The 26,194-nt window shown below is 41.2% G+C and overlaps 1 protein-coding gene across 1 annotated transcript; it reads left to right on the top strand.

Annotated features, from left to right (window-relative positions):
* Window positions 1–13,682: 13,682 nt before the first annotated feature.
* Window positions 13,683–25,391, top strand: E2F8 (E2F transcription factor 8). Its single transcript, XM_059825826.1, has 13 exons — window positions 13,683–13,721; window positions 14,440–14,703; window positions 15,023–15,179; window positions 16,374–16,679; window positions 17,350–17,511; window positions 19,115–19,252; window positions 19,577–19,786; window positions 20,679–20,757; window positions 21,037–21,559; window positions 22,583–22,801; window positions 23,670–23,799; window positions 23,932–24,248; window positions 24,980–25,391. Exons 1-13 carry the CDS (start codon window positions 13,683–13,685, stop codon window positions 25,145–25,147), a joined length of 2,712 nt encoding a protein of 903 aa, XP_059681809.1. The 3' UTR covers window positions 25,148–25,391.
* The last annotated feature ends 803 nt before the right edge of the window (window positions 25,392–26,194 follow it).

Genomic DNA, 26,194 nt, shown 5'->3' with positions numbered 1-26,194 from the left:
TTCACCGTATTCATTACTTCCTCTTAAAGTGAAAAGACTCTTTGGCTGCAATTTCTAGTATGTGTACAACATTTTATTCTCTTTTTAAAAGTAATTGATTTAAGTGATAAATACATATATATTGAGGTACTTTAATTTAAATAATGTTTGTTCACTGCTTCCATGAGACATAAATGTAGCTGACCAGACAGGGAAAAAATAGCTATGCCTATCCTAGAAGGAGACAAAGTTGGGTTTACACAAAAATTTGTAGCTCAAAAAATATACCATAGGCTGCTTGTTCAAAGAGGCAAGCTATAAATTCTCTTTGGGGGTAACTTCTTACCAAGTTGCTGTATTCAGGGTCTTCTACCTTGAGCAACTGGAAGATCAGATACAGCCCAGGTCAGCCATGCCCTCTCTTCGTTCTCTCCCTCTTTCAGCATGCTGACATACGGACCGCTGAACTGATTTTCCCAGTTAGGAAGGGCTCTGCACACTGAGTCATTTTCAGCAAAGAGTGTTCCTTTTTCGAGCTGTTATATAAGCACCTTACTAACACAAAACAGTCTATTACCTTTCAATACAGATACTAGATTTTTCCACCCAGTATTTAAGAATCTAGTACACAAGAATTAATCTCTCATTGCCAGGAACTCTGTTTATTGAGCAGACTTATTTAGTGTTATTTTACACAGCTTTTAAAGGGACAAGGGACTCTTCCTTCTTCATCCCTCTCCCTACAACTGGAGAGACGATTAATACAGGAGACAATTTCCAAAAAGAAGTTCCTCTCTGTGGAAAGAGCTCTTCAGCGACTGCTTAGCATGAGCTGGAGAATGAAATAACCCAGTCCTCATTTAACCACAAACGTTTTCTTAGGGAATAGCCCAGATCATTGTATTCGAGTTTTTAAGCTTTATACGTCATCACTCATACAAGAAAAGTTACACTACATCTCTTCCAGAGAAAGTAATTTAAAAATATCATCAGTATAGTTTCAGCTATAGTAATACCAAGACCTAACTGCTTATTATACCATTAATCAGTCTTACACAGGGCTTTGGGTTTGGTTGGTTGTTTTTTTACCAACAGTAAAACGAAGAAGTGGAGTTTAGGACCCAAAGTGTTCTCATCCCAAAGTGTTTCTGTACTCTCTACTTGGAGGTAACTAGACAATAAAATGCTTCAGTCACCCCCAGGGAAAGCACTCAAACTGCAGTCATGCATCCACGCATTCGGGTATTGTCTTCTGGTTCCTCAATTTCACACTTTGCTAGAAGCATGCAGCAGCAAGTTTCAATTACTCACATCTAAAACACTTACCAATATTGATGAGCCTGAACTGCGGCCTTTGCATCCCTGCTTCTGATGTAGAGATAGTATCCTTTTAAAGTTTCTAATGCTGCCTGGTTATCATTATTTTGAACATAGCTTTCTGCATCCTAAAGAGACATATTAAAGCAGGAACAGGGCAACTGACACATTACTTATTACAAATCACGTAAGTGTGGTAGCTTTTTTCAGCAAAGAAAAAGCATTTCTTCCTTTAAACTCAGAAGAAATGAAATGCATCCCCTGCTGCCATAAGTAATGACAGAAAGCAACCTTTTAAAAATACTAAGTGGTTGCTCTATTTATTCATACCGATGGAAATTACACGTTAGCTTGCCACGTGCACAAATGGATTCACATCTATAAATTGCAAGTAATTCAGTAAAGTTTACTGCAGTACAGTTCACTCATTTTTTGGCTCATCAGTTCTGTTAGCATCACCCCCAGTGCCTCAGAAGAAGATGGGAATCAGTCCAAAAGATCATCTAAGGAAGCATAGTCATACGAGGTATTCCTACAGCAACTCCTCAGTTGATACAGCAGCAGCTAACTAGTATAGACTTCCAGCCTGGAGCCATTTCTACGTGTATACAAGTCCAAGTTATTACAGTCTGAGTTAAACTCGCTCTCTTATCTCACCCAGAAATAGCTAGTGACATGGAAGTCTTAGGTCCAGGGCTAGCTTTTCTCTTACTTAATGTTCAGCAAAAATAATAGCCAAATTCAGTATTTAATGATCACCTATTTTCTCCCATTTGCCCCCTTAACCCAGGAAAACAAAGAGATGTTGAAATATATCTGCTGCTGGAGTTCACTCAACATTTCTCTAATTAACCCTGCTGAGAAACTCATTTTAGAGAGGGTTGGGTTTTTTTTTTCCACAGAGAAGGGAAAACAGATTAATTCCTTGGCAACAAAATTCTAATTAATCAAAAATGTGGCTCTATTCATTCTTAGCTTTTTCATTACAATAAAATATCAGCTGTTTACTGCTGAAATTATAGTCTTGATTCAATGCAAAATCAGGTGGCTCTTAAGATTTAATTATAAACATAAAAATTAGGTTTATTGACTCTGCACAAGTGTTTATCTTGATCTGTGATTCACTGATTACAGAGATAAATGATTTCACATGAGGCAGGACTTTCTGCAAACAACTAGAGAATCATGCTTATCCCCAAGCCAATAGACTGTCAATCATCCCAGCAAACTGTCCCCATGTCAACAGCAGAGAACTGGCTTTGTACCCCCCTCAGCTTCATTCAAGCAATTATGTGAAGGAAAACAAAATTTTCAAGAGCAATCTGGTCCGTATATAAAGGCCACTTAGGGCCCTACTCGCGCTGCCACCAAGGTCCCTGCAGAAAGGACTGCTTTTCAGTACGTACAAGCTTCCATCGCGTCTGTTCCGATATAAACAGTAGCTTTCCATGCCAATACCCCATCCATCGTCCGACTCCATATTCTTGGTGAGCCACATCTCTCTTCTGTTAATGACAATGCCAATATTCCCAGGATGAGGAGGTTTTGTCTTTTCATAATTGAATGAACCTGACCCCGCCTGTATTTCATTGCTTAACACTTGGCTGTCAATGCTAGTTTGTGCATACTGTAATTTCTAAAGGAAAAATATTGAACCTTACTTACCTGTTAGTATCTGTCTTTAATCATGTTTTCATATGAAATCCAGCTGTTGAGAAGTGAAATAAAAAACAGCAGCGGTGTTGGCTTTTCTGTTTTTCCACAGATTTCTTGAATCTGGGGGAATGGATAGCAGAGAGATGTGCCTGAACCTTGCCTTTTTCCCCCCCTAGACAAAAAACACCCCAGATTTCACCTTTACTTAATATAAACATAGTAATTTGAATAGACTAAGAAAGCGACGGATATGCTGTCTAAATGCATAAGGGGATGTATTCTTGCACCTACAAACTCAAGAGACAGAAAAGCTGAGCAGTTAACATATTCAAGAAGCTTCACCCTCACCCCTCTCAGGCCTCTAATTTTGATAAGTAGCACCTTCTTCCCCTCAGGCTTTTTAGTCTACGCCATCTTTTACAATTAAGTAGCTACCTCTGCTCCATCCCACAAAATTCATCTGGAAATCCTCCCTAGTAAGATCCTTGAAGTTCTTCTCTATGCAGGGAGATTTGAACTTCTCCGTCCTATCTCCTTAGCATGGCCTTAACCACCGGGTGAATATGCCCAATTCTTCTGTTGAAGCTCTTTCACTTACACAGCTTAATTGACTTTTTATTAAACCAGAGAAAGACAGACATTGCAAGTGAAAAGTGAGGACATCCACCTGCCATTCTTACCCTACTATATATAGATATTTTGTGTGAAATAGTCACTGGAGACACCAGGGGTACCTTCTCACAGATACATGTGCTGTGATAGATTCTGGCTCTTCTTCACTCTTTGGCCCAATAAATGTTTATCTATAATACTCACTATGCAGAAAATTTAAAGTTATCCCAGGCGTAGCCAGAGGCATCTCTTTGGGTGCCTAAGGAAGCTGGAACAGGCTTGGCTAGAGGGAAGAGACTCAGTATCTAAAGTCTGCAATCAACTGAGTCGAGCAAGGATTTTAAAAAATCTAAGCCCAGTTTTCAAACAAGCATACTAATTACTGGAAAATCCTTCCTTCTGTATTTTGTGACAGTGAACAGAATATCAAAATACGGTCTTTATTTCAGCTGATGCTCCTGGATGCTACTGTAATTTAGACAAGAAACAGCAATAGAAAATAGCTGTAAAACCAACTCGTTGCTGTCCCACCCTACTGACAAACCTTCACCCACAGTCTCACCCCACCATGGAGGAGCTGGACCTGCCGGGTGCACATACGCACCACGGAATCATAAAATCATTTAGGTTGGAAGAGACCTTTAAGATCATCGAGTCGAACCGTTAACCTAGCACTGCCAAGTCCACCACTAAACCACGTCCCTAAGCGCCACATCTACACGTCTTTTAGATATCTCCAGGGATGGTGAACGTCATTTCACATGACCAAGTTCTCTAAAGAGAAGGCTTCCCTTTTTTAAACTAACAACAAAAAGGCGTCCCTTACTTGAGAAGACGCACAGCAAGCTTCCTTCAGGATAAATGGCCCTTGAAAAAGGTGCCTACATGACTGTTAACAGCCTATTATACTTCATCTCACAAGTGCAGCATGCCGAGTGTCTTTCCAGGCCCCTGTCATTTTAATGGACAACTCTCCATTGTGGCTAAACACCATACCAGTCCCTCCAGGAATAAAAGGAGCAAACTCTGCAAATCGTGTATACCTGACTGACAGGCCACGGTTTGGAGTACAGCCAGGAGGGAATTCACAGTGAAAACCCCAGTTAATCATAATCTTCACTGGATGCAAAATTTTCGCCGTGTCAGATTATTCAGAAGAAAAAAGGCTCTTTGTTAGAGCATCACACATTTTCCCGCATTCTCCAAGGTGGGGGGGAACACACGACAAAACACAACAAGATAGCTAAGAAATGAATATTCAAATACATTGAAGTTTCTTTTTTTCCCTTTGTATCTTCGCAAGAAAATATCCTCAGAGAATTATCATTTCTGTGAAGAATTGGTGAGGCTGCCAAGCAAAGCAAACTGGATTTTGTTTTGATGGACACACTGCAATGTGTATTTATCATCCTTACTGCCTTCTTGGAGCACGAGTATTACTGCCTTATACGGTCTATGCCAACGACCTCATCCGGAATATTATAATGCCCGGAGAGCACCCTAAATATATTTGTCTAGTTATTAGCCTTATTTGCCAGGCTTTCAGCAGAATACAGTGAAAAGGTACTAAACGCAAGTTTCCTCTAGTAATAGAGGACTGTAAATTATTTTCTCATATAGTTCTAGGTTAATGTATATTTGACTACGTACTTTTTTTCCAATAAAAATATTTCTAAAGAGTGAAACATGGCTTTAATCTTTCAGAAAGAAAAACTACCCTTAAAAACTTGATACTAACAAAATTTTTCATTTCTTTTGACTTCAGTGATATTTTAATCAAAACCTTCATTGTAAGGCTTTGGTAAATGACATTTTACAGTCATTTTAAGTAACCAAAATTGTTAATTAATCACAACATGAAATTAAACCTATTTTAACAATAAGAATTACAACTAGCTTTTGAAAAATAGCCCTCAAAATATTTTGTCTACAAAATGTTATTCAGTTATTTTATAAACTGAAACATACAGCACTCAGGAGACCATTGCTGGGGGGTGGTATGTCTTGGAAAAGTCTAGGAAACTTAAGGATCAATTTAGTCATTCTTCTTGCTTGCTCTCTTCACCCATCTCTCCCAGTTAAAAGTACAGCTCAACTGTTATTAGAATTTAAAGCACTAAGTATTTTCTACTAATAACACAAAACTTTGCAAAAACCTCAGTCCTCTGGTAGGTTAGAATCGCTTTCTAGCGGCAGCCTCACAGGCTTCCAAACAGGAGCGTAAGCTCAGCTGGGATTTTAACTAGAACAACACAGACCGGAATTTATGAGTAAAACCCTTCTGACCATCTTCTGTTTGCAGGAGTGGACACATGTGTCAGCACTTGCTATGCCAGCAAACGATACCTCGATAGATTTATGCAGCAGGAGATTTGGTGAGAAAGTTATAATGAACCTCTGAGCATATTTAAGGAAGAACAACTGCCAGAGAATAAGGCAAAGATAATTACTGTTGACATGTTTAATCCCTTTGTGGCAGATGAAATAATTCAGCTTGGTTAAGCTGCTATATACAGAATATAGAAGAGGTTTCAATAGAGATGGCATTTGGAACAGAAGATGGCAGGTGCAAGTAAAGTTTATTTCAGATATTATGGGCTTTGTGGCGGATTACTGCACTCAAGCAGCATTCTCTTAGGGGAAAAAAGAAAAAGGTTATCTGTGCAGTGCTGAATAACTCCCTCTACACACAAAAGACACAGAAAAACCAGCTAATGGAAAGAAAAGTCTGTTTTCAACTCAAAATTTTGCTTTTAATTGCACACAGAAGAAACTCAGAATCCCCTATTCCCTTTATGCCATTATAATGCATGCCATTTCCAAGAAGTAAGGAATTTTTATTACCCATTCCACAATGTGGAATCCACAGCACAGACAAACTAGTAGTCTGACTTTCAGATGTACTTACTACAAGGAAGACTGGATACAGGGCATATGGTGCCGAGTACCTCTGAAAAAGCCAGACTTCTCCACTTGCAGAAGGTCATTCACTAAGTACTCCTTTCAGCTAGAAAGATGGCAGAAATAAGGGAAAAGGAATGCTGAGTCTCTGTTCAATGCATTCATCGGTACATCGCAAACTTAGAGGTAACTATAACGCTCACTCGTGTCCCAGTGCAGGTACCCATCACGTGCCCGTCGCTGTGGTACCTGACAGCCTGCAAGAACACACCTCTTATGGGTGGGATTGCCAAGAGCAGGCTTAAAAGAGAACCAACGTGAAACAAATGAGCTATCAGAAGTTAGAGCAAGAAGCACCTGAAGATGAGAAGGCAGCTCAAGTTAGAAAGGCAGAGCTGGCCAGAAGTTTTAAACCACGACACGCGGAGAGCAAACACAAAGAAAGAACTTTCAAATATAATACAGTACAAAATTCAGGGAAATGAGAAATTTATTGAAATGCAGAAAAATCTTCCAATTAACAAATACTGTTAATGTTCTTGAACCAAATTCGTTCCTGATCTAAATCCTCTGAAACTAGTCAGTTTATATTAGAGGAAAATGTATTCCTTGCTGTGAATGCAACATTCTTTCAACTCGATGAGTTAGGCCAAACAACTCAACACAAGAATATTGTTAATACATTCGTTTGAACCGGAGGAGTAAAGTGCGTCTGTACAATGTCAGTGTAGTCTGTTTTGTTAATCCTACAGTACAAAGTATTCTGCTATTGTCGGGCCATTTAACATTACACGTGTCATTTCTCAGCTAAAGCACCAAGGGGGGGGATAGAATTTGTGTAAGAATCTGCATTTTGAACGAACATTAACTTTTGGATGTGGCTGTGCAGTAGGAATCCTTTTGAACAACAACTTAAACGCTGCTTGTTGGCAAGAACCTAATGAAATCAGGTCCTAAGAAAAATGCTCCATAGGCTGCTTTAAGAATCCACGTGAGCTTCCACTATAAATACAAGTGGTTTCAGTAGCACAATCACTTAGGGAAGTAAGATCTTCCAAAGGCTCCTGCAAATAACAATGTAATAGCAAGCTTTTTTCCCACTCTATCACATAAAACATTCTGGCAGGGAATTAACTTCTTATATTGTATAGTCATTCCAAGTTTTTGGTCAAACAGTAATACCAGATACTACTTAATAGTACCATGTGTTCTTGACCCATGTGCAACAGTAACCTCCGCGATATCACAACAGAGCTCATGACATTCTCTATTACAATGCTGCCTGGCGCTATCGAAGTAGCACTAGAAGAGCACCGCTTTTCAATAGATTCCACGTGAGAACGAATACCGTCGTAGCCCCTCGTAACTGCTTGGTTCATACACAAGCAATATTGACACTTCTCATCTTAGACATGTATCCACCCCCCATCTTTATTGCTCCTGTCTCGTCCTCTCTGCACATTCATCTTCTCACCTTCCTTTCAACCATCAGCAAAAGGCAGTGCTGGGAGAATACTAACACAAAAACACTTGGGCTGATGGACACTGAAGCTTGCAGTATAGATCCCTGTAAGACCAAGTGCAATGGATCTGCAGTTTCTGTAGAAATGATATTTTGATATATATTTTTATATATATAATAAAATGGGGGTTCTGCCACTGTTATAATAATCTGTTTTCAGGAACAGAGTTGACCCTGTGTTTTAGCTGGCCCATGAACATCTGACTTCAGTGAGTTGGGTGGAAAGCACATAAAGTAGTAAAAATATAATACAAATCTAATCCTCTAGTTCAAGGATGTGAAGCAAACAAGCCCTCGCTCCAACTTACACTTGAGATTTGGATCAGAAAACAACATCTCAGTTAAAGACTTGTCTGTATGTTTCTCTTTGGCAAGCAGAATTCCTCTTCATTTCTCAAAAAAATTGATTCACTTAAATGGCCACGAGTTTCAACTCTTAGTAAAGATAGCTCATCTCCAAAATGTTGAATGAACAAAACTTACATTAAATATACTAAAATAATTTAGATGCTATTACCTGTGCAATGTTTGACTACAAGGAGTAGAAGGCATTTGAAGTAGAAACATGCTCTTTACTGAGTACTCTAAACTCTTAGCTCTGTATGCTCAGCACCAGTACTGTTACCTTCTTTTCCTAATAATTTGTCTTAGCAGAAAGAATATCCTTACAGAAGTGAAGCACCAAACCGTTATATCTCTTTTTTTCTTTGTACCATGTTATTAATATTCTTCCAGTGTAGTTTCTGGTGCATGCATTAAGTTTTAATTAGCATTCCCTGAAATTAGCATGACTGAAAAAGGCATTTGTTTGTTTAGGAATCCAGGTTTCCATCACGGCTTTTTTTGTTTCCTTTCCAGCCTTCACCTCAGAGTTTGACCAGCTGATTTAATTTACCTAATTTTAAAAGATAATGTAACAACTGAAACGAAATAAACAGTGCTTAAATTGAATCAGCTCGTTCAGTAATATACCTTAATATGATTTAATTTTATGCAGACTAATGAATACAAAATTATGTAAGGCTCGAGTAAAGCATGCCGCAGCGCTTTCTGGACCAGGCACTGGCACCTCCCGACCCCGGTGCCATGCCCTGCACCGAGCTGCTCCCACCCTGCTGCTGCAGCCACCAAGCTCTGCTCCCACACCCAGATTTGGGGCTGCCAGTTACTTCCCCCGCTGTCATTTCTCACTGCAACCACACCAGTTCCCAGGCAGGCAAGTAGCAGCAGCGATTCCTTTGGGAACCTACATGCAACTAAGGCTGCGTACGTCTACTGCAGAGCTGATCCTACTGACCGCCCAGGCTATGCGGACTACGCGCCGCTGCCTGCGGAGATATCGGATGGCAAAAATACGTGACATCACTTTTAGACATTGTGGGTTTTTTTAGTCTGCTACGTATCACTTAATTTGCCATCGTTTCCCTGCTGTATATATTTACTCTTTAAAAGTCTTTTTCATCAAAAAATAATTTAAAAGCCGTTTAGTGCTGTTATACACACAAAATTACACATGTTATTCTGCAGGGTAAATAATGCGACGTGAATACAGCCTGCAAGCACATCCCCATGACTTAACAGCAGTCTCGACTTGTAGATACAAAGGAGTAAAAGAAGTCTGACCTCTAGTGAACCCAAGCGCTTACACCACTTCTGCGAGAGGCAGAGTCTTAAGTTATCATCATGCTCTGGAAAACTTTAGTCGTAGCTCTGAAATGAAGATTTATTTTTGTTACAACATAACCCAGAGCGAAGATGAGGACAACAAAAGGATAAGTATTATAATCCTAATTACTACAGAATTTTGAAGTGACTGGAGAGATTAACATTACAGAAGCATCTGAACAAGGAAAAGGCTGCTGTTTCTGACTACTACATCGTACTTCTGAATCTACTCTGCCTTCTTTTCATTTTTATTTAATAAAATAGTTTCATTACCTACACTTAAAATATATCAAATATTTCATCCAACTCTGCTGAGAGATTCCTGAGGTGTTTCAGGGTGTGCTTATATCATGAACTTCTTGACTAGAAGCACATACCTGCTGAAGACTGCAGTTTCTCCTACATACCTGTCAGACATTAGAATTAAGATATAATAACAGGGGGATATCCATTGCATTTAAAATTCGCTTGAATGAAGGAAACATTGCAAGAAAACACGACAACTGAAAGAGACATATGCAATAAATAGCAGCACTCACCAGGATTCCCACAAGCTGTATTTCAACAGCTGAATCGGATAGGCCTAACTTGAGGCACTTTCCTGCAAAGCTCCCACAGGCAACTATTGCTTACAAATTCACAATTCCAGTCCTAGAAAGAGTAATGGGAAACTAGTTCCTTGAGGAAAGCAGCCTAAAATAGTCTGAGCAATCAGGCAGTGGGGCAGAAAGCTACGGAAAGTTCAGCTTTCTGAAGGTTGCACAAACCACAGAATCTTTTAAATTCACATACCATCAGTGATTTTTTTTTTTTTTTTTAACTTTACACCAGATTACATTCAAAGCTGTAACTACTATACATCTCACAGAATGGCTGAGGTTGGAAGGGATCTGTGGAGGTATCTGGTCCAGCCCCCCGCTCAAGCAGGGCCCCCCTAAAGCCCCTTGCCCAGGACCACATCCAGATGGCTTTTCAATATCTCCAAGGATGGAGATTCCACCACCTCCCTGGTCAACCTGCAAGCCATCTTATACACGGAATTAGCCAATAAGAATGATTTCAGTAAAATTCTTTATGCATTTGGGGTTTTGTGAGCCATTAATTACAACTCCGCTTGACAGAAGTACAGCATCACATCCATGAAACACACAAGCACAGGGTGATGAACTTCGCTAACTTGTAATCACTCTAAAACAAATCCATCATTGACAACATATGTTCATACACGAAGTACAACTCTGAGCACAGCATGCAGAGCAAACCAGGTTAGTGCTTTCTTTAGCATAGCACATAGCTGATGCTGTTACAGGAAGATACCTATGGGCAAGATAAGGAGGCATGCTTAACTAGAATACAGGCGCTAGAAGCACTCCAATTTACATATTCTTGACTTACTTACCACCTTACATATAATCCTAGCTTATCAGTCATTGGATGTGGCTAAACCACTAGGATATATCACACATACTCTTTAATCCACATGACGATGCTTCAAGTAACTCTTTAGTTGAACTAGCATAGATAAAACTACGTATCACTCTCCAACGCTGATTTCTGGCATCAGGTGATATCTTGATTCAGCCCATTACTTGAAACTAGCAAACATCCCGCATGAGAATCATCATGCAATAGGCTTCAAGGTTATACATTAAAAGACCTATTCTTAACTTGGTGCTGGTGCCTCTGGTTCCCAGTCAGGGCCATACAACTTTTAATCCTTGCTTTTCTCTTTAAAACGTACCTAGCAACAAACGTAAGCGCTGCTTTTTATACCTAGGGCTACAGAGAGTGGCTCAAGCAAGAGCAGAAGGAAATACAAACAGTTTAAATCAATGGCTGCAAGCGAGCACGCCAATTGACTGCTCCATGTGTTTGTATAATCTCAAAAAGGCAAAGGCAGTACCATAGTAAGGAAGATGACAAAAGAGGCATACACGTTACCAACAGAATAATTATTTCAGTAATTGTAATAGTGTTAGCAATTCTTTTAACCTTTAAAGTATCTGACATTGTCAAAATGGACAGACTGCAAAGCTAACTTTGAGACTAGGAAAGATTCCCCCCGGACAAAGGGCACAAGAGATGATACCACGATGTGTTTGGACAGAGATAATGGCTTCTTGATTAGGGGATAAGGGTAATTTTCAAAGCTCAGCACAAATGAAAAAAAGTAATAGGTTGAATGCCAAAGCCTGATATTTTTTTTTCCAGTTTGATTTCTGAAACACACGAATGCATTTGCTCTTCATTTAAGTGAGTCAAATTGCAGCAAACATGGTATTGCACGAGATCATCCCTGGAAAAAATAAACCCACCGTTTTTTAGTATTTATAATTGTACTTCTTGTAAGTCACGCACCAATTCTAGGTTACCACAACACATAACAATTACACCTTTTACACAAAGGAGCCAATATCCAGTGAGGTAGCAAAGCACGAACAAGGAAAAAGAGCAAATGTCCACCCAATCCTAAACCTCGCTTTTTAAGGTGAAGGCATGTACGTACTGCAAGATAATAAGCTTTGGCCCTTACGTGCTTGGTGATACCAAGGAGTGAAGGTTACTTGGGTGATTTTTCAATTTTAATTTGCATGCTTTCAAAGACTTTCTTTCGGAAAATTATATAGTTAAATGAAAAGGTTTGTCTTTACGCAATCCTAGCTCTAGCACAAAAAAAGCCCCAAGTAAAGTGGGTTTGAGTCCCAAACGTCTACCCGCGAACCAGAGGTGTCGTAACACCTGCGATAAGCGGTACGGCCCGGCCTAACCCCGGGCAGCTACCGAACCTTATCGCCGGGGGCACTGAGAAGGCCCCTTTGCCAGAAAGTCAACAGCCCCTGATCCCACTCCACAAAAAGCCATGCAATCAGTGAGTTATTAAGCATTTTTTTTCTTTTTGATAAGCACTTTTCCTCACAGTTACGAGCACGAGTTCCTTGAAGGCGTTTCCAGGAGGGGGCTGCGCCCGCCCCAGGTGGAGCCTTCCCCGGCCCGGGGCTGCCTCGGCCCGGGGCTGCCGGGGGAGCTCGGCCTGGTGGGCCCCGCCCGGAGCGGGGAGGAGGGCGGCTGGGGCACGACGAAGCGTTCTGCTGTCTCTAAGAGCGCAAAGGCCGCGGGACGCCGCGAACGGCCGCCAGCGCCGACGGCCGTGAGGTACCGGCTCGGCGGCAAACCAGCAGCGCTAAGCCAATCCGCGCCCCTTGCCCCGGCTCACGCCGATAATCCCCCCGCCCCGCCCTCCGCTGCCCCTCGCGCCAGCAGCCGTTGCGGCAGGGAGGGAGAGAGGCGGCGCGCGCCCTCCCCCGCGCGCCCCGGTTCCCGCGCCGCGAACCCGCCAAACCCCGAGCCCGGCCCGAGAGCCGACTTCCCCCGGCCGGCGGCGGGAGGAGGGAACGGCCGGGGAACGCCGCGCTCCGATTGGCTGCGCGGGGCGGAGGGCTGCGAGGTGATTGGCTGGGCCACCCCCCCTACCCCGGCGGCGGCTCAGCGGCTCGAATTCAAATCGGCACCGGGAGCGGCCGCGCGGCGGGAAGGGAGGGGACCGGGCAGCGGCGGCGGCACCGCTCCCGGTGGGTGCCGGCTCTCACGCGTCGTGGGGCGGGCCACGGGCGGACAGCGGGGCGAGAGCGGAGAGGAGCGGCTCTCCGGGCACGGCGGTGGCGCCAAATGTTTAAACCGGATCCCGGAAGGGCCCCGCCCGCCGGTGGCGGCCAATCGGCGGCGCTGCGCCGCCGGCGGCCGGGGCGGGGCGGGGCGGGGCCGGGCCGTTGGGCGGCGGGCGCGGGCCGCCGGGCGCGCGCGGGCCGGGCCCAGAGGCGGGAGGCGACGAGACGTCCCCGGCGGCAGCGAGGGCGGCGGGAACCGGCCACGGTGGGCGCCGCCGCCTGCCCGCCCGCCCGCCCGGCCCGTCACGGGGGTCCCCGCCGGCCTCCCTGCTAACGCTTCCCTCCTCCCGCCCCGCAGAACCGATGCGGAGCGCCGCGGCGGGCCCGGCGGGCGTCTCCTCCTGAGGCCGCGCGACGGCGGGAGAATGCAGCAGGCGGGCGGGGAGATGGGGAGCGGCGACAAGGTAATCCTCGGCTCCCCCCGGCGGGGCGCCGGACCGGCAGCCGGGCCCGCGGGGGGTGCTGTCTGCCGCGGGTGCGCTGGGTCGGGGCGGCGGGGCGCTGCCGCCCGGGCCGGGCGCGGTGACAGCCCCGCGGTGCCCGGTGGCAGCCTCTGGGCCTGGCGTCGCGTTAGCCCCAACGGGCGCCTGGGAGAAGCCTCGGAGGGCAGCGATGGAGAGCGCCTGACCTGCACGTCGGTCTCTGCCCGGAGCAGCGGCGCCTACAACTTCACCCGACGACCTTTATCCGCCAGTTTTGTAACGAGCGGTGCTTCTTCGGGCTCCCCTTTCTTGTCTTCCTGAAGAAAAGGGGTTTCAGTCGCTCTTTCTAGCTTTCTGCTACGGCTTAACGTTCGTTCTGACCGTATTTTCCCTAGGGGGAACGAGAAGGAAAATTACCTGAAGAATGGTTGGACTTACGGTTGGACTCGATGATCTTACAGGTCTTTTCCAACCTCAGTGATTCTGCGAATACCGCGGGCCCCGTGTCTTAGGCTGACGGCACAGCCAAAGAAACGGTGTCAGGGAAGGGGTTCCTTGGTTCTGAGCAAGGCTCCAACCTTTGCCTTTGAGCCACCCAAAAAATGCCATCGATCTCTATCCCACGTTGACCGTTACCCACAAACGGGTTATAGCGCTTCTGGTTTTTAACATCGCGGTTTTTCTTTTTCTTGGTGTGTAGGAAAATCATTCTTCTGAGCCATACAGAAGCGTATTGAAAACCCCTTTGAAACAAGCAGCTACCTCACAGTCGGTATTGACAGAGATACAGCCTCTAACCACACCCCCAAAACCTAAAGAAGTCCTTCCAGCGGATCCATGGACGCCTACTTCGAACCTGAAAATGCTGATTAGTGCAGCTAGTCCTGAGATTAGGAGCAGAGAACAGAGAAGGGAACTGTCAAACAACGCAAGTGAGGTCCTACAGGCAAAACACTGTTTGCAGGTATGTTGTAAAGGTGTCGTCTTTATTTACTTTTTTTTAAAGTTAGCTGAAGGCTGTTTATTCAGTATAAAAAGTTATACATTAACATACTACAACGTTTTTAAAGTTTTCATTCTGGAGTATTTACCAAATATAAGTAAGGATATTGCCTAGTTACATACAACAGGTAACGTTCTGATGGGTTTATTTCACAACTGTTGAGGACAAAGGGAGAACACTGGGCCTTTGACAATGCTCACAATGAAGCCGTTAAGTATCTATGTTTACATATTTATTGTAAAAAATTTCAAAAAATTCTCTCTTCCTTATTTCCCTGTAGGAGCCCTTATCGGGAGATGAGTATGAAAAGTCTCAACCAAGTCGCAAAGAGAAAAGTCTAGGATTACTGTGTCATAAATTCTTAGCTCGATATCCTGATTACCCCAGCGCTGCAGAGAATAACTACATTTGCCTTGATGAAGTAGCTGAAGAGCTTAGTAAGTTGGTTTATATGCCTGTTACGTATCTCTTCATACAAATGCGCCAATAACCTACCATTTGTGTTAGTACATTTTTGCTCCGTAAAATTTTGAATGCTTACTCTCAAACTTATTTAAACCCAGCTTTAAACTCTTCATTCTTAGAGCAATTCTTTTAAAAAGCTGAAGTTTCTTCAGTGAACTGAATTGAGAAACTCTGAACTATGTTTAATATTAAACATCTAAATTATTGCCGATACCACAAATAACCAGTTGCAGTTTTTTGGATCTAGAGATGATGGCTAAGATTAGTGGTTGGATTCTTGCGGCAGGAGCTAGCGTCTCTCAAGCTGAACCCACAACTTCCTGTCCAATCATGACATCAAAGCAAGAAATTACTTTCTGCTCTCTATGATAATTCAACTTTCTCATTTTATGTCACTATTTTTATATCGCTCCAATGACCTACTGAGAGTCTAAGTTGCTAACATTAAGCTGAAGCTTTTTTTTTATCAAAGAGCCATGAAATTACAGTATTCTACAGATCATAACTCTGATAATAGTTATAAATCATACTGCCAAAAATGTTTTGGTGTCCTTATATCTTCAGAATATGTTGGGGGATACAGAAGAGGGATGAACTGCAAATTAAACAAAATGTCTATTTTATTTATACTTTGTACAAAATAACACCTCTTTTAGAAAAGGCCTAGTCAAAACCAAGAATTTAACAGACAACAGAGAGGACGGTGTGTTAATAGAATAACATATAAAAACATGTTACAAAACAGTTGTCTACCGTGAGTTTCCAAGGATATTTAACAAGATGATCTAAAATCGATGCAATGCAGAATTAAAAATGCTTTGGTCTTTTTTTAAAGCTGTATTGAAACCCATCTAACGGCTCTTCTGACAACAGTAACTTTCATTTCTTAAGGACGGCTGTAAACCAAGTATAACTGTGGAAAAGCAAGTCCTTCCATATCTAAAGCCAGAATTGTTTTCTTTTCCTTGCTGGCAAGATCTGTGAGGGCTATTTTCAGAAACCTTTGTAACAAGGAATTGGCGACAGTAGCTTAGAAGTATACTAAGAGGAGGAGGAAGTATAGGAAACTGATCCCTTCTCTGTGCAAACCACGTTTCAGGTAAATGTATGACCAAACACATTTTATGTAGTGGAGATATCATGTTCTTCTTTCTTTTATTTTTCAGATGTGGAACGTAGACGCATATATGATATCGTGAACGTGCTAGAGAGCCTGCACATGGTGAGCCGCCTTGCCAAAAACAGATATGCTTGGCATGGACGACATAATCTCTCCAAAACCCTGCAGGCTTTGAAAAAAGTTGGAGAAGAGAACAAATACACACAACAAATTCAGATGATCAAGAAAAGAGAGTATGAGCATGAATTTGATTTCGATGGTGAAAGAAATGAAGAAATGGCAAGATCTTTTGGCTCAAATGAGCATTCAGAAATGTCTTTTGTCGAGCTCCCAGGAATGGAATTTCGTGCTGGTAATAATTCTCAATAATGTCAAGAATAATATGTGCTTGTAATGATACATATCTATGAACTTGGAAAAAACATTTGTTGGACTTCTTTTTCTGAAATGCAACTGCCTGAAAGGCACCACAACTGTTTGTGGTGAGAAAAAGTGCTCTACATTCTTTCAGTTCTCTTATTCATTCAATTCTTGCACATGTATTTTGTTTTGACAGTGCAAGAACAAGGGGCCATCAGGTGAAACGATCAAACATACCCAACGTACAATCCAGTTTGCAGGATTTGTTACCACTGAATGTCGTAGAAGCCAAAAGTGTACATTACTCGATTTATTTTTTTAATTTAGGTTTGATTCATGGAAGAAATGTTAATTAAGGCTTGTTAAATGCATTGTGTAACCTGCAGTTAAGCATCTTTAAGAGTACAAGTTGTCAGACAATAGGAAATGTATACAGGGGGAAACATCACACTCTCCTCTTCATAGTTAGACTTGGTATCCACCTAATTATCTGGTTCTTGCCATGTAGAAACACGATTCTGGAGTCCACGTGGGCCCTGCCTAGTTGCTGTGTTGTTTGTTCTTACAATAATTGTTACTAGGAAATTTCTTTCAGTGTTACCTGTTCATGTTCATACTTGGCATGTCACTTAATACTTAAGCCTTTCTCCTGTCTGCTGCAGCATCAGTAAACAGCAGGAAAGACAAGTCTCTACGAGTGATGAGTCAGAAATTTGTGATGCTGTTTCTTGTATCGACTCCTCAAATAGTCAGCCTTGAAGTTGCTGCTAAAATCTTGATTGGAGAAGACCAGTTAGAAGACTTAGATAAAAGCAAGTTTAAAAGTAAGTAAAAAGTGTAAGCTAAATGATCTACTCTAGTTTATACAGTGTAAAATACTATCATCTTTTTCCTGCCATAAATATATTTGAGCCTCCAAAAACTCACTAAACACCTTGCGTAGTTTTTAACAGGGACCCACTTGTGCATAGTCTCTGAGACATAATGACATAATGACCACGTAAGAGAAAAAGTCCATTAAATCCTGTCTCCTGAAGTAATGTCACGAGGCTGCTTATTGGTAACAATTTATCTTTCCTCAAGCAGTCTGTCAAAGATTTCAGTATCTTTTCATCGCAGATGCCCCAGAATCATGCAAATCTGTGTTCTGGTCATATAACTTAACTTGTTGGAGATCTAAAGAAATTCTGTAAAAGTCCTGTTAATAACTTACACGTGAGAGGAAGTGAAACCCAACGCTGTAACTGCCAATTATTTCTTCATTCTTTTACCCTGCTCTCAGTTCCCTGCACGCTTCCTCCTCTCCGTTCAGATGTAAAGGTACTTCTAGGTCTAGGCCCGTATATCTATAATAATAAAAAATGTGCCTGCTCTTGAGGGATCAAGAACTAATTGTGGGTTTCATTGAAAATTACACCCTTCCTTGATTCTCAGACAGACTCCATTGCTTTTTTTTGTGGAATTGCATCTGCAAAATGAAAACTGACCCTTGCTGGTTTCAGTTCGTGATTTCCTTTCCACTGCATCATGGTAACATAGAGAGGGCGGGTGGGCAGTCAATAGGGGGTTTTTGTTTGCTTTCATTCTTTCTTCTTCCTCCACAACATCTGTTTTGCAATAAAAGCATTTTCAAGGCATTCCATCCACGTGTCTGTATTTTGGGTATCACATGTTCTACCGTGTTCTTGGTTAAGAAGCATAGTCCCCAGGTCCATGACTTGCTGGACTTCAAATTTTCAGTAGCAGAAGCTTTGGCCTACACATGTTCATTTTGCAGGCCAGAAGTCACTTGTAATTTGAATGCTGCCTAAAGCTTTTCCCTAAAACCTGAACCTGAAAACAGCTAAGAACGTGTAATATTATTATCCTGTTGGATTTTAGTGTGTCTCTTCCCCCTTCTTCCCATGTTCGGCATTGCATGCGTGTACCTGCCTTTTAAGCTACTTATTTTCACTACAGAATTTGTATAGGTTTGGTCACTGCACAGAACCTAACAGCTAAGAACGTGTAATATTATTATCCTGTTGGATTTTAGTGTGTCTCTTCCCCCTTCTTCCCATGTTCGGCATTGCATGCGTGTACCTGCCTTTTAAGCTACTTATTTTCACTACAGAATTTGTATAGGTTTGGTCACTGCACAGAACCTAACTTGTTTAGAAAATGCTTTTTTCTATATTTAGCATAATATACTTAGCAGTATTTTCTTTTCTAGAGCTGTATCTGTGTCATTCTGTTTTACATCTAAACTTTTTATTGTGATATGTTATTTCATAGTATAAATACCTGTTCCACAAAATTGTTCTTACAAAAAAATGCTAACGTTTTTTCTTTTTAGCTGCTAAAAGGGCGTTGTAACATTTTTAATCTGATATATGTTAACTTGTTAACCAGAATTACTATGCTTTACATTTGTTTATTTTATTTCAGCCAAAATTAGGAGACTTTATGACATAGCAAATGTTCTCAGTAGCCTTCAGCTTATCAAGAAAGTTCATGTTACAGAGGAGAGAGGTAGAAAACCAGCATTCAAGTGGACAGGACCCGAGGTCTTGCCAAATACTCAGGGTAGGTGTATGTATCATTTCCTTTTGTTCTGCTGATGATTTTGATTGTGTCTTTGTTTTCTCTGCTAGAAATTTTTTGACCAAAAGACAGAGTAAACTAAAGAGAAAGTCTTTACTAGTGACATCACTGTCCTTGGTCCTTGACAGCATAGCACACCAGTGTGTATTTCCACATAGTAGATGTACTCATACTGAGACTCTTGCATTTCCATTTTTGCTGCTGCTAGTACTTCAATAATTGTAAGCCAGGCTCAAATAACTGCTTTTAATTACTGAATCTGCTTATGATATGTATTTACTCTCTGGGTTTTTTTCTGCTTTTTAGATACAAAACTTGAAACAACTTCTACGACCTGTTCCCCACCTATTTCAGAATCCATCCCTTCCAAAGAGCAGTGTTCAAAAAACCTTTTTCCTTCAAGAGGAAAGCAAAACTTCACTCGACATCCATCTCTAATAAAGTTAGTTAAAAGTATAGAAAACGACAGAAGAAAGATCCAGTCTGCCCCGACTAGTCCAGTTAAAATAAGCACAAGTACGTATCTTTCTCAGTTTGTTTTTAACTCAGATGTAGTCTTGCATTAAATATTCAGGCTTGCCATCTTCTCATAGGAGATGCGGATGCGTGGGTATGCCCGCTTATAACAAACATGTTTTAAGAACTGTCAAAAAATAGACAAGATGGGAAAAATATATGTTGCCTATAAATCTGAGGCCTTACAAGATCGATAGTGAAAACAAAGCTAAACTGATCCGTGTTCAGTGCGTAAGCTCTGCATTTAGTAGAAGCTCTTTCCAGTTTGGTGGACCAAATCCAGTCGCAGCTTGTGCAGTTGCAACAGAGTAAAAATATTCATTGAGATCTGGACCAAATTCAGCACACTGTGGGGAACTCTAGCCTCCTCTTTCACACCAAACACAAGAGGAGAGGCACATTACTGTTTTGGGTTTAAGAATAATACTAAATCCCTTTTTACATATCACTATCTTGACTTAGTGTGGTGTCTTATTGGCTGCAAACTCTCTGTTTGTGTAGTATAGTGGATTCTCTGGATATTGTCTCCTTCTCTATGAACTGCTCTAAACCTGGTTTGTTGTGGAAACTGTGCTTTAGATCTTACTATCTAAGCAGTTCTGTATTCCATAAAATTGCCAGAAAATTACCTATCAACGTTCATGTTCTTGTTAGGTATCCTCTTCGGAGGGGAAAAAATAAAATAGAGCGGAGGCTTTAAAATTTGTTTGACGTAAGCTACTATCCAATTGATCAAATCAAGTCTGGGCTGCGGTTTGAGGATAACATGGAGCCTTAGTGTCTCCTCGTTGAATGTGTATGCGATGTTAAATAACACAGTCTCCTCAAGACAAAATTTAACTCCTACATTTGACTTACTAACAGTTCTGTTTTGTTTTCCCCCTCCAACCAGGTACTGATCAAGATTTACCAGCTTTCCCAAGTAAAATGGCTCAGGTTCCAGCTAAACGTCAGCTGGAAGGACAATCAAAGTAAGTTTGCACAAGCATTAAGGTGAGAAGCTGTATTTTGTCACTGGCCATTAAGTTAAAGCTGCGCTCAGTTTGAGTTGGGTAATAGTCTGCAAAAACCAGTAACCCCTGATACTGCAGGCTATTTTTTTTTCATTTGTTTTCTGTTTAGTGGATTGAGAAGTAAAAGTTCATGTTAAGTCTTTGTATTGCAGAAAGTAAATTGTCAGGGCATTCATTTCATCAGGAAGGTATTAAAATGTGTTTGGGCTTTTTTTTGTTTGTTTGTTTGTTTTTAAGGAAAGCAAAAGAGATGAAAACGAAACTGTCAAGATCTGCTTTGGAATGTAACCTGTCCTCACTTGAGGTAGTCCCCAAGCCCGAACCTCCCGTTAGCGCAGCACCCGCTCAGCAGCCAGCTCTCACGCAGCCACTGGGTGTCTGTCCTCCGAGCCACAGTCCAGTCTCACCAGTAATACTACCTCATACTCATTCTGGTCTTTCCTATGCAATATATCTGCATCCTTCCCAAGCCCACACTGTGACAACATACAGCCCGAGTTTCATGTTGCAGCCTCTACCATGTGCTAATGTAACTGGAGTTAAGAGTATGAATTCAAAAGTATTAAATAAAATAACCACTGAAGAAGGGGACAATCAGATAGCTACAGATGAGCCAACAAAGTCCTTGGCAGCTAGCGAAAGACCGACTATAAAATCAGAAACTTCATCACAGCAGTGCCTTAAAAGATCACAAGCATTACAAGAGAATAATTTAATTAAAAGGTGTAGAAGTGATGAGGAAAGCCGTGATACTTCTCTGGTAAGTTAAATTGTTTTTAAAATGCCATTTTACAGCTTAACGATGTTGCCGCCTACTCATTTTCAAAATTATTTAGGAGCCTACCAGTGTGTGTAGGCGTTTTAAGTAACATTACGCTTGAAGGGATGACGTTGTTGTGCTTGCTGATGTTTGGGGGGCTGTTTTTTATTTGTCTACGCACACACGTATCTCTCTATCTATATTTCAAATGTCACATAATCTTGCTGGTATTTGCAAAGCATCAGGCAGAATATACGGTATGCAATATAACACATATCTTTGAAAGGCCAACCTAGGATCAGGCTGTATTTTTCTCCTTGTTCCCCTCTCTTCCCCCTCCAAATACTTATTTCCAAGAAGACATGTCAAAGCGTACAGATGTTAGTGAAAATAAAACAACTCCCAAAGCATTATGTCAAGACTTACTATTTATACAATGATTCTGGAGTCGTTCAGGTTGCTCATCTTGCTGGCAGTCATTCTTGGCTTTAGAGGTGTTAGGAGAGAAAACGGACACATAAAAGTCCCTGGACAGGGAATGTCCCCAAATCCTGATACCTTCTAAATATTTCTGTCCAAAGTTGTACACTGTTAATGTTGGATTGTTGTAGGCATAACAATACAGCACATGAAGAGAATAAGAGGTTCAGATACACTTCATGCGTACGGAGAAAGTGCACCTGGATTGCTTTCTGCTCCTCGGTTGCTGAATGTTTTAGCGTCTCTGTTAAGTATGAGGCTGCTTTAAATTGTGCTTGCCAAAACAGTCGTGAAATGTTATCAGCGTGTTGTGACAACGCATGGTGTCAAACATCCACTAGCTGTAAAGAAGCAAGAGGGGATAACATGGAACTGGTTGTCTTACTGACTAGAAATATTTATAGGACAAACTTGGGAATCAGGAGAAAGGAGAAAGCTTGCTTTCCTCATTTTTGAAATGTATAAATATCATTGTGGACCTGTAATTGAGAATGTTAAGTCTTACAATGTCTGCCTTTGTTTTTGTACGTACTTTTTTTAAAGGGAGAATCTATTAAAAATGAAAGACCACCTTCCAATAGCTCACAAATGAATCATGAAATGGACAATTTCCAAGAAGAGAGACAGAACAAAACCAAAACATTAGATCAAAACGTGGCAAGTTGCTATGACCAATGTAAAAGAGAAGATGTTCCAGAAGATGAGGACAAAATCAAAACTAAACACGACATACCTGTAGCATTTGCCATTCCTGCTCATGAGGTAAGCTTTGTCGGACACCACAGCACGTCTTGCCATTGCCCGGGAAAACGTCACTTGGAGTCTTTGCAAAAGAAACAAAACTGTAATGAACTACACATATATAGATTGTCTTTAGTAGGATTATTTTTAGCGTGCTTTTAAAAACCTATTTTGTAGCACTTCTATTTCTGCATTAAGTACACAAATAAGAGGACGTGAAGCGACTTTCAGGCTTCGACTGGGATGAAGATCACAACTAAGACTGAGTAGATGAAGGCGATGTTGAGATCCCTTACATCCCCAGTCCTTTGTGTGTATTTAGTCTCAAATACTTCGAATTACAACAGAACCACGTGAAACTCTATTCATTAGTAAAATTTGGTATTCTGCAATTAAGACCTAACTACTGTAGAGAATCTGAATAAAGAACAGATCTGTTGACAAAACCAGAACTTGTAAATGCAAAAGCATTGTCTTCCAATATTTGTCTTAAGAAAAACAACCCAAGAATGAGGTGACGTGATGATTACTTGGTCCAGATGTTTCTTCTGGAAAAAAAAGTACTCAGTATCAGGATTTCTCTTTTGTCTAGTCTAATTGTACTGTGTTAATCCCAGGTGGATTTCCAGTTCCTCGCTGAGGATATCAGCTGGAACCGGAGCCAGCTGACTTCTGCACAGTAGGGCAGTCCTACTTTAAAGAGCTTCTCCCTGAGTCAGTTCTGTCTCATTTCAGACAGAAGGTAGTACAGGCATGGAATATAGGATCCTGGGGATATGAAGGATAAAGAATAAGAACAAGGCAAGGGGGATGCAACTTTGGAGAAAAAACTTCATTTTTTGTTTATTACGTTTTTGGGGTGAAGTTTTATTGTCTTTTTCTTTTTCAGACTTTTTTTCCATCTGGTTATCTTATTCCTCTTACTCAGTGCACCCACAGCAACAAGGCAGGCTTTTCTGATAAAGAGAAAGCTGGGATGTGTTCATTACAGCACACTACCTACAGCTCACCCATTGCTGGTGAGTATTAAAAAAAATAGGCATACAGTTGTCTGGCTTAAAGGATTCATCCTCCTGAGGTAACAAAATCACAACGCAGTGGCTCGCGTCTCAATTTTTAATCCCTTTCAACACTTGATTTTTCTGTTCCAGGTGTCCTTCCAGTGACAGCATCTGAACTGAAAGCAGTTAACATTCCTGCTTTTCATATAACACCCTTGAATATAATGCTGTCACCAACTTCTATAGCTGCTGCACCTGTACTGAGCAACTCCTGTCTCAATTCAAGCATTACCAGTTCTGCCCAAAATCCAAATTCTTCAGTTCTGAACTTCACACTGCAACACGTAGGACTAATACCTGCTGGTGTGCAAGTTCCTGCAAATCCTGTTCTTCAGCACATGCCAGTCTCTTCACAACCAGAAAATGTTAGCCATAGCTCAGAAAACGTGAACGTGCGAGAAGAGAAGGTAAGTAAAAATATAGCACAGCTTCTTGATGGTGGTGGGTTGAGTGGGAAGTAGGGTGCAGCAATTCCTTTACAGCAGGTAGATTTTTTTAAATAAGTATTTTTTTGATCTTTGTAAATCAGCACTGCCCACAAAGAGCTGGCCGTGAAGGCCAGCATAAGTACAATATAACCGAGAGGTGAGAAAGGAAGAACAAGCATCTTCTTTGTTAAGGAAGTGGAGCCAGCTGGAAGATGACAAGATGTGAAGAGACAAGTGGTTTAGAGGGAGGATTTTGCATAGATCTGAGAGGACACTTGTTAACAAGTTGTCCATTTGTTACTTTATCTTTCCTTCTTGTTACTCTTCTAATCTACTCTCAAGTTCTTGCATTTAATGTTAGCTTTTTTTAAAAGGATGGGAGTGTAGAGGGTTTTAAAAGAATATGTTTTTTTCCACAGGAAGTTTCTCTGTATTTTGTGTAATACTGTATCGCCCAAGATCTGGTTGTATTAAAACGGGACATAGGATGGGATTAGAGAAACCAGATTTTTATTTAATTCATTCTATATGTAAACATTTTTAGATATATCAAGGAATCCAGGTATATTCTTCTCAGTAAAGAGTCGTTAAGTTTTTAAATTTCAGGAAAAAAAAAATAGTTTGCTAATATCCTGTAGAAACTTCAAACTACAATTCACTTTTTTTTTTCCTTCCCCTTAACTGAAAGTAACTTTCTCTCTTCCCTTTAGCTTTCGGTTCCAAAGGAGTCCCAGGCAGTTACGGAAAATTTTTTCCGCACACCAGGAGGGCCAAACACCACAGTATCTTCACTACCTGCAAATTCAGATGGTACCGACAGAATCTCTGAAGGAAGTCTGTATATTCCTCAACGAAAACTTGAAGTGTCAGAAGACTAATTTTGGGATATCAAATTGCTGAATGTGTTAGCAGGCATAATTGCTGGTAACACACTGCACACATCTTGGATTGTATGATGGACAATGTGTGTTTTGGACATGTATTGGCAAGACCTCAATACTGGAATAGCCTTAATTAATGCTTTAGAATTAAAACTGGCTCTTTATGAGAAAGTTAATGTAATAATTTTTCCAAAAGGCTTACCTGAAGTATTATAGCAACAAAGTTATGTATCTAGTGGTTTTTGTGTTGCTTTTCTGCTATGCAAAGTAAGCTGAAATTATCTTTGTACAGAAAGGTACAGTCTATCAGTCAGTACGTATTTTGCACAAAGAAAAGTACTGTGAGTGTGTACATATTTTATGTTTTAACAAAAAGACCATAGTTAAAATGTCTTGCTCCTATGTTCAATAATGCTCTTTTGTAAAGTTAGTAAAAAAAAACAAAAACAAAAAAAAACTCAAAAAATGAATTCTTAATCAAGTTTTATATAAGTTAAGAATTATTTATACTGTATTTTTAAATCCATTTGTTCAGATTAAACTTACATCAAACTCAGATTGTGACTTTTTTTGTTTGATCAAATCAAATTACCTGAGTTAAGTAATACATTGTACATTGACTGGCACCTCTTCGTTCTTTCTTTGTCAGACAGGGGTGTGTCTGTCTTCTGGAGAAAGGGAAAATGGTATTTCGTCAGAAAGGGATTTAAGTAACTCCCTCTGACTTCTGAACTCTATCAGTAGAGATGACATCTAATAACAACATTTAGAGGATAATACAGTTATGAAGTTTGGAATTCAGAGTATCCTTATCACCCTAGAGTATTCTGGAAAGCGCTGTCCAACTGTCACAGAACGGAGAAGTTAGATGGTTTGGGCCTCAGGCTAAACAGGCAACCTTAGTAAGCTCTGAGAAACACTCCTTACCTCTCCTCGTCTATTAAACTCAGAGTTTGAGCCAGGTGCATGCTACACTATACACGCTCTATGGGGTCTCTTGACACTGGAGAGGCTTCAAGCCTAAGAGAAAGTTTCTGTAACGTT

This window comes from Gavia stellata, chromosome 17 (genome assembly GCF_030936135.1).
Source record: "Gavia stellata isolate bGavSte3 chromosome 17, bGavSte3.hap2, whole genome shotgun sequence".
NCBI lineage: Eukaryota > Metazoa > Chordata > Aves > Gaviiformes > Gaviidae > Gavia > Gavia stellata.
This window is presented reverse-complemented; position numbering and strand designations above follow the sequence as displayed.